This window comes from Carassius carassius, chromosome 47 (assembly GCF_963082965.1).
Source record: "Carassius carassius chromosome 47, fCarCar2.1, whole genome shotgun sequence".
Lineage (NCBI taxonomy): Eukaryota > Metazoa > Chordata > Actinopteri > Cypriniformes > Cyprinidae > Carassius > Carassius carassius.
Window position 1 is genome coordinate 25,736,426 of NC_081801.1, and position 13,922 is coordinate 25,750,347.

Here is a 13,922-nt window from a genome sequence, read left to right on the forward strand (position 1 = left end):
AAGTATAAAGAATGGCATTGGTTTTATTTTTAGTGCTAAAAAGTTATGTTTTTTTTTATTAGTTTTGCTTTGGTACCGAAATTGGTACCGAGAACCGTGGATTTTCACTACTTTAAGGGGGACTGTCTACAAATCTATAGTATATAAATAATTGAATTTATAAAGCATATCATAAATGTTTTTAGAAATATCTCCAAATTGTTTACCAAAAAAGTGTTTACCAAAGAAACAGAAAATTCAAATGTAACTCTTCCTTTTGTTTGGACAGTTGTAGGAATGCAGTAATCTTTAAAATGTACATATTTATATTTCTTATTGTTTTCCATTTTATATATTTAACATATACAAAGTATTGAATTGATGATCGGAGGAAAGCTTGAGCAAAAATGTCACAGTTTTCATCAAATAAAGATAAAATCACAATAAATGGTACTTTTAAAGATCTCTGCATTGATAAAACTCCAAAGCGCAAATGCCGAGCTATTTAAATGTAGTGCTATTTTAAAAAGTAAAGGTACATTTGAGGGTCATGTTTTGTCCCATATCTGAAGAATCGGTGACCCATCAAGTTTGGGCAAACGATCTAGGACAGCCACTTAGAGAACGCTGACACCCTTTTCACAGTGACTTCCAGAGGGTCATAAGCATGTCCTAAATAGTCAATGCCCCATCTCTAACGGGAAGCTCCTACCACAAAGTCAATAACAATTACCAGATTAAAGCTAGAAAACAATTAAGTGTTGCCTGAAGATCTCAAACTCTTAATAAAGAGTTAAACATGCTCTCGCTCCACAGGAGTGATGTTTTTCTCTCCATCGATAGTGTTTAATCATTAGTGTTTCTTGATGAGGACACAAGTGATACCTCGAGTCATGCATCTTGAGCATATCCACACACACACACACACACACACACACACACACACACACACACACACACACACACACACACACACACACACACACACACAAAGGTGTATTGGAATCTGACCTGTAAATTTTAGACCCACCTCCACACACAGACAGATTTATGAGAACCTCAATAAATGACTTTCTGCAGTCAACAGCTATGGATCTTGTTGTATGGGTTTACTTTGGAAAAATCCTGTTTGAAAGTGAGCAATCTCATATATTCTTAAAGCAAAACATTGTCGTTGACTGCTCTGTCAGACTCAGAATTATAAATTAAACCACAGTACATAACTACATTTTGCTGACATTAAAACATTTGTGACTGTACGTGGTTACAAAACACAGATTTACAAAGGGAGAGATTATCAGTTTAAATGTTATTGTCTTTCTTCCACAAAAAGCTGTTGTTCACCTTGAGAAGACACTTTTCTACCACGGTCTGTCTGTTTAATGCACAAGTAGTTCCAGTCAGTTTAATCACCGTTCGGTATCAATGCACTCTGCTCTACATTGTGCATTAAAATCATTTAATGCACACCTAGCAGTGGATTATCTCATAAATACTATAATAAATGTTGCTTTTTATCCTTTTTAGAGGTTGACAGTCCCTCATCACTGTATCCTTTCATCGTACGGCATTCATAGAGTTTTTGAACAACATGGAGAAAGTAATTGATTTCAGAATTGAATTTCTAGATAGTCCTGCCCCAAACTTATGCTATTGGGATGCTCAAATGAATCAGTTTCCGTATTTTAAAATTCAAGAGGTGACGCTTCATTCACACTATCCACCCATGTTTAAATAAAGCATCCTAACAGTTAGAAATATGAGTTAGAAATAAAGAGAGGAGGTTAAATGAAAAGTCATAAAGTAGTTCATTTATCAATGTGTTGTGAGTTTGGCTCCTCTATCCAACTATAGGAACTGGAACAGCTTGTTTTTTCCTTTCCAAGAACACACTTACCCTCCTCTGGGTCATCGGTGACCGACGTCCTGCTGGACTGACCGAGTCCCATGACTTCTGAAGAGGTGAAGCTCTCCGGTTTAAAATAGAAACATCCCTTGTGTTCGTTAATAAGGATATATTCCTCTGTCGAAGAACGACCTGTGGAACGAGATGAGCGTAAGTGTAATGCAAATCAAATATTGTCACTCTTTAACTGATAAGTGTTTGTGTTACATGCATAACATGTTCTGGTGCTCACTTGGGCTGAAGTCCAATTACACAAAGGCTTGCTTTCTCTAGCAGTGGTTTTATACTCTAAGAAGAGGTAACCTTGTTACTTTAAAGGGCAATACTTAACTTATTCAACAATAAAAACTAGTTTTGTTGGTATAAATTCATGTACTGATTTAGGTTGATTCAGTGATGCTAATTTTATATATAAATACTGTATATAAAACCAGTAAATTTAATTTGTTAACATTTTCTGTTTTCAGTGTCAACATCTGTCAGATCACATCTATCTTAGGCTACAATAAATGTTGCCCAAATGCTTTGCTGTATTTGTTAGATATACGAGTGAACACAATGCTTGCACACAATATCACGTATAATGAAATAAGCAGTGCTGCTCAGAATTTCTTCTAAAGATTATATATATATATAAGGGAAGTAGAATGAAAGGTTAAATTCTATTCAGAGCAAGCTGTCACATGGTTAATGTTGTTGTTGTTAAAAGAGTTCATTCATTCTTATCTACTCGATAAAAGAGCTTCAAGAGAGATTTTTATTGCATCCACACAAGAAATTTGACACCAAGAATTATGTAGTCACACTGTATGTTAGGGTATAATTCTCTCTATTAAATATCTATTAAGCAACTTTTGCCTCAATGAACTCCTAAGCTGCTGCTTATTAATAGCAAGTAAGGTAGTTGTTGAGTTTAGATGTGGGATCTAAAATATGCTCATGCACAATAAAGCATAAATATGTGCTTAGTACTAATAAACAGTCAATATGCATGCAAGTAAACCTTGAGAATTGGTCTTTAAAATAAAGTGACCAAATATTCATTGCATAAAAAGTGTGACAACCTGCCCCTATTAAAATACTTAAAAATTGAACTAACTAGGACAGTGTGCAAGTCATACTTGATTATATACATGTTGTTCACTGGTAATTACTCTACGCTAATATAGCTACACAGTCGAGTAATGTAAAGTCCAGAAACAGCAGAGAGTGCTCGGAATACGTGAGGAGAATAGACCTGTAGCTGTGAAATCGCCAGAAATCATACACTTACCGCTTTATATGTCAGGAGGATTGAAATGATCGACTGGACGAATAACAGCAGAGCTCATGAAGGCGATCGAGACAGACGAGACCGCAGTGGAAAGATGAGCCTATCCCGCACAACTTCTCCAGTCACCGCAATGCTGTGAGAAGATCCTTGCAGAGCCGGAGTCAATGACACACTGATGCAGAACACGCGCGCATGCTGCTTCACACACACACACACACACACCCGAGAGCCGATCCCGGAGCAGTGCGTGATGCGAGAGAGCTGTGTCCTCAACTGTTGAATAAAAGCAGCATCATGCGTCTGGTGCAGATCTGATGATGATGATGATGGTGGTGGTGAAGTGTCCCTCTGGTGGGGAGGATCGTTTATTCATGCATAGCGTGATTCAAGTACTGTATGGAAGTACGCAATATACTCTCCCCGGAGCCATTTATTAATTTATTCAATAAATGCCTTTTAAACGGTGACGTCATTTATCGTCATTTCTTACAAACCATTACAAACTATTTAAATAATTTAAATAACAAAATAAAAAATTAACTTTTGTCAGTATGGTGTAACCATGCAGAAAGCTATTTGCGACATTAAAACCATACATATATAGCCTATATATATTCATATTATGTCATTATGTCATAAGTACGTAGTCTCTTAAAATTTTCTGATAATTTTACCTTTTATGGCAAGTTCAGTTTCAGTCGTCAAATGGAATATATTAAGATCTGTTTTCTATCTTTTTCTATTTTTTAAGGGTTGAGGGTATATTTAAAATGTAAAAGTATGCTTTAGCATGAAAAAATATAATTACAGAGTGATTGTAGAAAAGAAAGGAACAGAACAGAAAAGATGCAGATCAAATGTAAGTCATTTTCTTCTTTAGACACACGAGGCTGTAATGAATTTGCTCTGGGTCATCAGTCAGGAAGTGAAATCGTGTTTAGGAGGTCAGAGCAATAGGATCTCTCAAAATCCAGCCAAATGCCCATTACTCTCTTGGCACAGCAGAGTGCTTCACGAGATTGGATGCCTCGTGCACACACAGCTCTTTTACAGCTCAGCTGGCATTTACAAACACACTAGTCACCTTTCCCTGGTCACATATACAACACCTTTCATCCTCTTTTGACTGACTGACACTGATGAGCGTGTGTCTTTGTTCAATGCCAGAAGACAGGTTTATTCAGGAGGTTCTAGCGCGTGATTGAAGGTCACGCCACTGAATGACGAGCGATGCGCTGCTGCTGACGTCATGCTGCCATCTAGAGGCACACAACTCAACTTCACTCGCATCTTATTTAGTTGCATGCTTATTCACAATTAAAATGTGTTTCTCAGTAGAATTTAAGACAGGCTGATTAGCAAAAAACGCTCTGTAGCTCTCTGAATGTAGTGCTGCAGCAGACAACTTTCTTTTTAGGAAAATCTTTTGTTGCAAAACCCTTGTTAAAAGGAAGCATGCTTCACTGAATCTGCACCTGTAGTGTACTTCAAATTTGAAATTGTATTTACAAACAATCAAACAACAACAACAACAACAAAACTTGTACATAAAAATATAAATTAAATAAAGGCCACTTAAGTGCACTTAAAGCAACTACACTTTTAGAAGTGCACTTTGTAATATGTCTAATTAGAAGTTTTATTTATATTAAATCATTACGTTTTGACATTTTTTATTACAACCCGAATTCCGGAAAAGTTGGGACGTTTTTTAAATTTTAATAAAATGAAAACTAAAGGAATTTCAAATCACATGAGCCAATATTTTATTCACAATAGAACATAGATAACGTAGCAAATGTTTAAACTGAGAAAGTTTACACTTTTATCCACTTAATTAGCTCATTTAAAATTTAATGCCTGCTACAGGTCTCAAAAAAGTTGGCACGGGGGCAACAAATGGCAAAAAAAGCAAGCAGTTTTGAAAAGATTCAGCTGGGAGAACATCTAGTGATTAATTAAGTTAATTGATATCAGGTCTGTAACATGATTAGCTATAAAAGCTTTGTCTTAGAGAAGCAGAGTCTCTCAGAAGTAAAGATGGGCAGAGGCTCTCCAATCTGTGAAAGACTGCGTAAAAAAATTGTGGAAAACTTTAAAAACAATGTTCCTCAACGTCAAATTGCAAAGGCTTTGCAAATCTCATCATCTACAGTGCATAACATCATCAAAAGATTCAGAGAAACTGGAGAAATCTCTGTGCGTAAGGGACAAGGCCGGAGACCTTTATTGGATGCCCGTGGTCTTCGGGCTCTCAGACGACACTGCATCACTCATCGGCATGATTGTGTCAATGACATTACTAAATGGGCCCAGGAATACTTTCAGAAACCACTGTCGGTAAACACAATCCGCCGTGCCATCAGCAGATGCCAACTAAAGCTCTATCATGCAAAAAGGAAGCCATATGTGAACATGGTCCAGAAGCGCCGTCGTGTCCTGTGGGCCAAGGCTCATTTAAAATGGACTATTTCAAAGTGGAATAGTGTTTTATGGTCAGACGAGTCCAAATTTGACATTCTTGTTGGAAATCACGGAAGCCGTGTCCTCCGGGCTAAAGAGGAGGGAGACCTTCCAGCATGTTATCAGCGTTCAGTTCAAAAGCCAGCATCTCTGATGGTATGGGGGTGCATAAGTGCATACGGTATGGGCAGCTTGCATGTTTTGGAAGGCTCTGTGAATGCTGAAAGGTATATAAAGGTTTTAGAGCAACATATGCTTCCCTCCAAACAACGTCTATTTCAGGGAAGGCCTTGTTTATTTCAGCAGGACAATGCAAAACCACATACTGCAGCTATAACAACAGCATGGCTTCGTCGTAGAAGAGTCCGGGTGCTAACCTGGCCTGCCTGCAGTCCAGATCTTTCACCTATAGAGAACATTTGGCGCATCATTAAACGAAAAATACGTCAAAGACGACCACAAACTCTTCAGCAGCTGGAAATCTATATAAGGCAAGAATGGGACCAAATTCCAACAGCAAAACTCCAGCAACTCATAGCCTCAATGCCCAGACGTCTTCAAACTATTTTGAAAAGAAAAGGAGATGCTACACCATGGTAAACATGCCACGTCCCAACTATTTTGAGACCTGTAGCAGAAATTGAAATTGAAATGAGCTCATTTTGTGCATAAAATTGTAAACTTTCTCAGTTTAAACATTTGCTATGTTATCTATGTTCTATTGTGAATAAAATATTGGCTCATGTGATTTGAAAGTCTTTTAGTTTTCATTTTATTAAAATTTAAAAAACGTCCCAACTTTTCCGGAATTTGGGTTGTAAGTACGCGTATGCAAATGCAAAGTCCTTCATTATAATTTGAACTAAAGTGTTATTTGATATTACATTTATAATATACATATTTTAATGTACTAAACTGTAACTTCTTCACTGCAAAGAAATGTTTCAACTTAAAAAAGTAAGTGTTCATGCTGCCTTTAAGTTTTAAGGTTAGTCAACTCAAAAATCCAAGTTGTAACTTGACAACTTAACATTTCACACTAACTATAAGCTTAACATTTGAAGTTGAAACAAGTTTTTTTTTTACTGTGAATGTATTAGTTTATGTCCTGGATTAAAATGCACAAATGTCATTTCAAATGATGCTTTTTGTGTGCAAAAGGCTTGGCCGAGCGGCCACAAGTAATAGCGTTTTCATATCTGATGGGAATTCCAGCCTAATTGACTCATATATCTTGTCATCTCCTGTTATGAACACAAGCTGTATGAATGTGTGGCGGTGTATAAATGCATCAGTGCTCTTCACAGACAGCAGACAGCATGCTAGCTTCCACACTGCTGCTTGCGCTGGCGATGCCCATGCTTTGGGCTCAGCCCTACCCCATCCCTCCAACCTGCTACACCAAAGTGCTGACCATGGGTAAAGAGATCACCCAAAGAGCGGCCGAAATCAAGACTGACCATGACACTGTAAGTCTAAAATAACTGAACTGAGTTGAGTACAACAATGAGCCTTGATGTTTGATACAGTGCTTTATGTTGCAGTCCAGATGCACAGCTCACCTGCCCGACCTCTACATCGATGTTCATGTGAGTACAGTACCTGATCTTAAGAGACAAAGCTTGCCTGTAATGTCAAATCATGTTTCAGTGAAAAGGCTCTGGAAGATTTTTAACTGCTTTCAAATATTAGTGATTCTCATGAAGAATGAGATTTTACCTTTAAGAGCCAATAAGTAAAATATGTGAGAAAAATGATGAATTTTTTGACATGTCATGGTAATGTTTTTATGACAGTTATGAGCTCATTCCTCTCACCTCCAGTATTTGTCTGCTAAAAAAGGAGTCAGTTGTGTTGTGTTGTCACGCATGTTTCTTTGTGATGACAGAACGCTTGTGTGATGTCCACTATGAACTCGTATCTGTCTCTGCTGGGCGGTCTGAGAGAACGGAGATGTGTGTACACCAGGAAAGTGCAGAATCTAGCTGCTGTGATCAGACGACTCTATTTCATCATGTCACAAAAATGTCACGGGGTAGGTCAAAAGTCTGTTTTGCATTTTTGGTCATTTTCATTTTAGATGTAATTAATTTATTTATTTTCAGTAGCACCATTTTAAGCTTTTGCTTGTGTGTGTTTTAATTGGGTGTCTGTTTCAGGACTTGGTTTTTACTTGTGATAACTGCGAAGCGTTACATCACAGAGGATGGAGAGGCTGAGAGCACTGCAGACATCACCGGACTGAGCCTCGAGAATGATTGAATGGAGATCATAAAGAGCCATTACTCATCAGATCTTATTCATAATCAATAGCTTTAAAGAGCATAATTATAATTTATTTTCTTTTTTTTCATGTAATTTCAATGTTTTTTGTTTTTTATTTTCTTTTTTTATGATGATTCAATAGTATCCTGCATATTGATTGGTTATGCCAAAATGACCTGGACATAATTTTTTCAAAAATCAGTTAGGCTACTTTTAAAAACATAAAAAAGAAAATACTATCAGAAAATTAAAACATTATCATATAATGTTATCATAGAATATATGTAATTATGAATTACATTTTATTGCATTTTTGAAAAATACAAATTTTTCAAAATATATACATGAATCCAAGCTTTTGAATGTTAGAGTGTATAATGTTACAGAAACTTTTTATTTCATACAAATGCTGATCTTTGTATCTTTCTATTAATCAAAGAAGTGTTGTTTACATTTTTGTTTACTATTGACGTGTTTTCCGTCCTCTAAAAAATTACAAATTGTTCCACATACTACCACAAGGTGGGGGTTGTGTGCAACAGTTTTTTGTTTGTTTGTTTTTTTACTCAGAAATTTGTTCTGTTCCTTGTTTTTTATTTTTATTTTTATTTTTAATCTGTGCGTCTTGACTATCTTATTAAATTATAATTGTTAAATACAAAATTTAAATTCATTAAGATGGTCTGTTCAATTACTCGCAGCTCCTGTAGTTCCGATGACGCATAAATAGGCTTTAAGACTACAAATCCCATAATCGCGTGGTTCCAGTGGAGTGGGCGTGGCCATGTGTCTCGACTCACAGCAGCAGTGAGCAGGGTTGCCAGATTGGGCGGCTTCCCGCCCAATTGGGCGGTTTTGAATTTGATTGTGCGGGTAAAAATTGTCTTGGGCGGGTGGACAAAATTTGGGCTGGTTTGGGGTCGGTTTTCAAATATATAAACTGTATAAACGAATTGGCTAACAAACAAGCTCAAGTGTGCATATAGGCTACTGCATCCGAACAGTCATCACGTTGTTATAAACTGCAGTGCAGAGCTGCTGATGCTGATGTGGACGTCGCGGCCGTACTTTTAGCCAATCACTAGTGATCTACAGACACACGTGATGATTCATGAGCAATAACGAATCTAATTTTAAATGTATGAACTATGAGTGATCATAATGCCTAAATATATGTTACATGGTAAAGAGTGGGAGAGTGAACACTCAAAACGTGAATTAAACCTGTTGAGGGAAAGATGACACCAAGACTCTAATATTACTGCAACTCCTAAAATAGTACACAGTTAAATTATTTAATTTATAACATAATCTATTTATATCTAATCTATATCTAAACGGTCTTGTCTTTTATCTTTTAAACAGTACAGATTGGTATATCTTCTTAGTTTTGACTGTGCAAATGTAATGTTCTACAATATGAACTTCACAAAAGACTAAAGCCCCTATTAGGGCGGTATTGTTTCTCATGTGGACCGCTGTGAAAATAAATTTACATACCACAGTGATAAACTCATGGATTCGGATGGCGATTATTGTTGTTGTTGTTAATTTTCATACAGTATTTATCAATGAATGACAACACAGTTTTGACTGTTATATGTGTGCATAAACAAGTGTAAAAATACCTAATTACATTGCTTTTTCCTATCACTTATATTGGACACTTATGCATTTAAATTCTGACTGTTGACATTGAAAATGATGCATATGTTTTTTCGAGGGTATCGGTAAATCAATTGTAAATCAATCAAATGTTTTGACGGTGACTGCTTGCATAACCTATTTTAATCATATTCGGTAATTGTCTTTAATGTATTTGCCACCATTTGATCCATGGGAAATTTATCTAACGTTATTATTTATTATTTAGTTTTAAGGAGTTAAAATGGCTCTTAACACCTTTGACTGACATGTTGTATCACATTATTTTTATTAGTTAAAGTTTTGGGCGTTTTTTTGTTGGAGTGGGCGGGTTCTTGTGAGCTTTTGGGCTGGAAATCGTCCATCCAATCTGGCAACACTGGCAGTGAGTGAACAGGTGAACACGAGCGCTTCAGACGCCTGTTCGTGAATGGAGTGGAATCAGTCCATCACAGTTTGATGGTTTTTATTGTGTTATTTTTTTAATGATGAATGTGTCTCCTTCCGTGGAGGCTTGGACAGATTTCAGCTTACTCGCTTTTGTTTTTTTCTGAAGTCAACTGTTTTTTAGCATTTGAGCCTGCTGTCGGTTTTATTTAATATGGCTTTTGCAAAATTCAGCAAGATTCTCCGTCTTCCTACAATTGACGTGAAGAAGAAAACCAAACAATACGAGCACGTTCATCGGGATGTAAATCCTAGCGACATTTGGGAAATTATCGGGGAACTGGGCGATGGTGCTTTCGGCAAAGTTTATAAGGTGAGTTCAGACCTGTTGGACAGCGAAACGAAACTAAGACTTCTACCATGGTAAAGGATTTGGTCATGAATATTAACGTAGTCATGTTGATATAGGAGTCTATTTTAATTAGTATATTTAATATTCATAAGCCAGGCCTCTACCTGATTCGCTGTCGCTTACCCGTAGCGGTCTTTCAGCCAATCAGTGAGACCTTCTTGGTTAACGTCATTACGCGTAATTAATATTCATAGGCTAAGCCTTGAGTGTAGTAGGATTTAAAAAAGTTGTAATAATTGGCAATCTGTTTGGTTATGACAGTTAGAATTCATCAGGGTCGGAGCCAAAGGGCCACCCCACTCAAAACTGCAGTTTTTGTCCCTTTTTTTTGTTACCAAGAAATGCATTTATTAAGATGCGCGAACACCGTATCTCTCTTTATGACCACATCAAACGGGAGAATCTTCAGAAGCGCACTTCAGCTTTACCTCAGCATCAGGCGCGAGTCAAACGAGCGCGGAAAAGCTACAGCAGCCAGATCAGCTTAAGTAGAACAACTGTGAACTTCGGTCTGATGAAATGTTGTTAGACTAGCCTTTATGTCAGTAAAACACACTTTCCTGTCCCATTAGCTTTGCTCACGGCGCATACTCTTCAACAGTACACAGATCCGTTGCGCACGCTCTATATCACTTCATCATAAATAACCCGCACAAGAAATATGAGCATACATAGTTCTGTCGTCAATCTCCAATAATAATAATAAAAGAACTAAACCCCATGAGCCAGTCAAGAGCTAACACCGAATGGATCACAGTGCAGCTCAGTATTTCATGTAATAACATGCTGGTGAGATGCATTGAAGTGGCATGAAGTAATGCACTGCTCAGGGTGTTGGTAGCCTCAAGGAACCCATCTACCATGGCTAACTGTTTAAATAAACTAACATAACTGTGGTTAGTGACACTGAGCCACTGAGATATCCTGACAGTTCCCATGCGTTCAGCCCGGGGCCCTCAGGGGCCACTCAGAGTCACTGTGGAGGAAGATACTGGAATGTGCTGCAGTTTCGGTAGGCGGAGAGGAACCCTGCTGTAGCAAACACTGAATTTGTCTTTTGTCCCCATCTCTGTGTCCTGAACTGAGGGGCCCCATGAGATCCAGGGTCTCGCCCTCAGAGACCAGGCTGATAGGGGTTAAATACAACCTTGACAAAGACCGCTTTCACAGTGGAGGAATACTGCAATATCACATGAAAACATGCTCTGGTCATTTCTCCATCCACAATGATAAAAGAAATTGGATCAATTAATCGAAGCTTATTTTTGAGACCATAAAGTTTGTAAAAGTATATATTTTTAGCATGCATCTCTGAGCATGTTTGTACTGTAGTGCGTCAACACAGTTTTCTCTTGACTTTGTTTGAAATTCTCTGAAATAATCATCTCTCAGTTGTAATTTTTATTAGATTCTCATTCATTTTTATGCTCTAATACAAGATTCTTTTGTTTGCTTATATCTGCAAAGTTGATTTATTTTTATCTCTAAATACATTTGCATATATAATTGTAAAATGTAAATACATATTTAATGCTGAAAGCACTTTTTAGTGTAAAACATTACCAGACGATCATTGATCTTTTATGTTACAGTACAGTACTCTTGAATGATCTATTTAAGCTTCTTTATGTATGTTTACATACAGTGTGCTTTACAGTAATGAAAATACATTTTTATTTTTAGGGAATGGAGCTTCAAATTAATATTATATAATTCTAAAATGGCCTTTATGGCTGCCATCATGATGTTTTCTAGATTGGGGGACATTTAGGAAATATTAATAATTATGTATTTATCAAAATTTTGATTAAAAATATGTAAACATCTGCAAGTTATTAACATAACACCACAGACACTAATCAAGTGCGACACATAAAATGGTCAGACATTAAGCTAACTTTAAGAAAATGAATAAGAAAGAATGTCCTCCCCATGCACCCCTCAGATCAACCAGCACCTGCAGTGACCTTTGCACACAGGAAGTAGTCTAAATAGATGTCCCTCTTTTCTTAAAGGGGCAAAGTCCATTGTGGTAACACCACAGACATGAATTTGGGGGACAGAACTTTTTTCTTAAATATAACAAATATGTATTTTTTTAAAACGATGATGTTAAATAAAATCTATATTCACATTATAACCACTTTATTTGTCTTAAAAATGTTTTATTGTTGCAATTACATTCCATGATACCACTCTAAGGTATGACCGGAACATGTATATTTTGTTACAAACGCAATCTCTCAAACTCAATTAAATACATATTTTAAAACTAAAAGTTATCTATTAATTGCACACAAATTGTGTTAACCCTATAGAATATAAAAATGTAAACTTTTTAGAATTTATTGGTATTTAAAGTTTATTTCAACTGTAGTAAAGTAGCCACCACAATTGAAGAATGACCCATAAAATAAATGTATAATATGAAATAAAATGTAAAAGTGAGTTGTGCGCACAGACACTGAGTGCCACTGAAGGAAGTGTTGTTCTGGAAAAAGGAAATATGAGCGAGTTATGAATGAGTGATTGTGTAATGAGAACAGAACATGAGTCTAATATTGTGCAATGTGCTGTCCTTTAGAAACTCAAGAACTTGTTACAAATGAAAACGCTAAGAACAATTGGATATCTTGATGATCTGCTCCTGCTTTATTAGTGTGATAACACTCAGTCTTCCTCTGACTGCTCGGTAGGTAAAGATTGAAGAGTGTTGATCGTTCGTCTGAACGTGTCGATACACGTGGCTCTGTGAAACAACATCCTGTGAACACGAACAGGGCTTTTCTCTACACACATTTGAGGTTTAGACAATGTTACTTCCTTATTACTCTAATAATGGAGTAAAACAAATGACAATACATTTTAAAAAAAGTGTAGGTTTTCTTTTGATAATCAGTGTAACTTATAATCACAAAATAATGATTCATAACCATGCATTTTATCAAAAAAGTGTTTAAAGATTAACATTTTAGGCCAAAAATATTGGTATTTCTGACCTCTCGCTCATAGTTTTGATTAAAATATATATGACCCTGGAGCACAAAACCAGCCATAATGGTCAATTAGTTTTTTATGCATCATCTGAAGCTGAATAATCATCTCTCCATTGATGTGTGGTTTGTTCGGAGGACAATATTTGTCTGAGATGCAACTATTAGAAACACATGATAGGTAAAAACTGATAGCCTAAATGAACTGTAAGTCGCTTTGGATAAAAGCGTCTTCTAAATGCATACATTTAATTTTTAAATTTAATTGAATTTAATTTACACATGTTCACTGTAAACCAATTATTCAAATATGAACATGGATAAAAGTATGTCTAGCCATATTCAATTCATTTAGTGCTATAACAGAAACTGCACATTTCTTAGCTGATTAATTTACGAATTAATGACTTCTATGCATTACATCACGTTTATTAGTATAAAACTGTGAAATAATCCAAATGGATGTAAATTATAAATGCTATTCAATTATAAGTATTTGAATCTTGAATCGCACCAAAATAATAATCAAATTGCAGATGCGTCATTTGATTTAGGAAAGAGTTCAGATGTTTGCAAATGTTTCCAGCCCATTTCAGCTTT

At 36.3% G+C, this 13,922-nt stretch overlaps 3 protein-coding genes across 3 annotated transcripts in view; 2 read left to right on the forward strand and 1 right to left on the reverse strand.

The window, feature by feature from the left end:
* The window catches only part of LOC132130357 (serine/threonine-protein kinase 32B-like), a 60,723-nt gene extending 57,295 nt beyond the window's left edge, over positions 1-3,428 (reverse strand). Inside the window, exons 1-2 of the mRNA XM_059542048.1 lie at positions 3,159-3,428; positions 1,877-2,017 (exon numbers count right to left, since the gene is read on the reverse strand). Of these exons, the coding sequence (XP_059398031.1) occupies positions 1,877-1,928 (52 nt within the window). The 5' untranslated portion in view covers positions 1,929-2,017; positions 3,159-3,428. The remainder of the gene's footprint in view (positions 1-1,876; positions 2,018-3,158) is intronic.
* A 3,512-nt stretch (positions 3,429-6,940) lies between these two features.
* LOC132130866 (cytokine-like protein 1) lies at positions 6,941-8,061 on the forward strand. Its single transcript, XM_059542704.1, has 4 exons — positions 6,941-7,090; positions 7,166-7,210; positions 7,510-7,656; positions 7,781-8,061. Exons 1-4 carry the CDS (start codon positions 6,941-6,943, stop codon positions 7,838-7,840), a joined length of 402 nt encoding a protein of 133 aa, XP_059398687.1. The 3' UTR covers positions 7,841-8,061.
* A 1,859-nt stretch (positions 8,062-9,920) lies between these two features.
* The window catches only part of LOC132130117 (serine/threonine-protein kinase 10-like), a 53,013-nt gene continuing 49,011 nt past the window's right edge, over positions 9,921-13,922 (forward strand). The window contains exon 1 of the mRNA XM_059541771.1: positions 9,921-10,290. Coding sequence (XP_059397754.1) covers positions 10,132-10,290 — 159 coding nt within the window. The 5' untranslated portion in view covers positions 9,921-10,131. The remainder of the gene's footprint in view (positions 10,291-13,922) is intronic.

What these genes read in the sequence shown, in the direction of transcription:
- LOC132130866 (XM_059542704.1), top strand. Translation starts at nt 6,941, where the DNA reads ATGCTAGCTTCCACACTGCTGCTTGCGCTGGCGATGCCCATGCTTTGG. An exon ending in ACCTCTACATCGATGTTCAT is followed by an intron (nt 7,211 to 7,509) that starts GTGAGTACAGTA and finishes TTGTGATGACAG; the next exon opens with AACGCTTGTGTGATGTCCAC. An exon ending in TGTCACAAAAATGTCACGGG is followed by an intron (nt 7,657 to 7,780) that starts GTAGGTCAAAAG and finishes TGTCTGTTTCAG; the next exon opens with GACTTGGTTTTTACTTGTGA.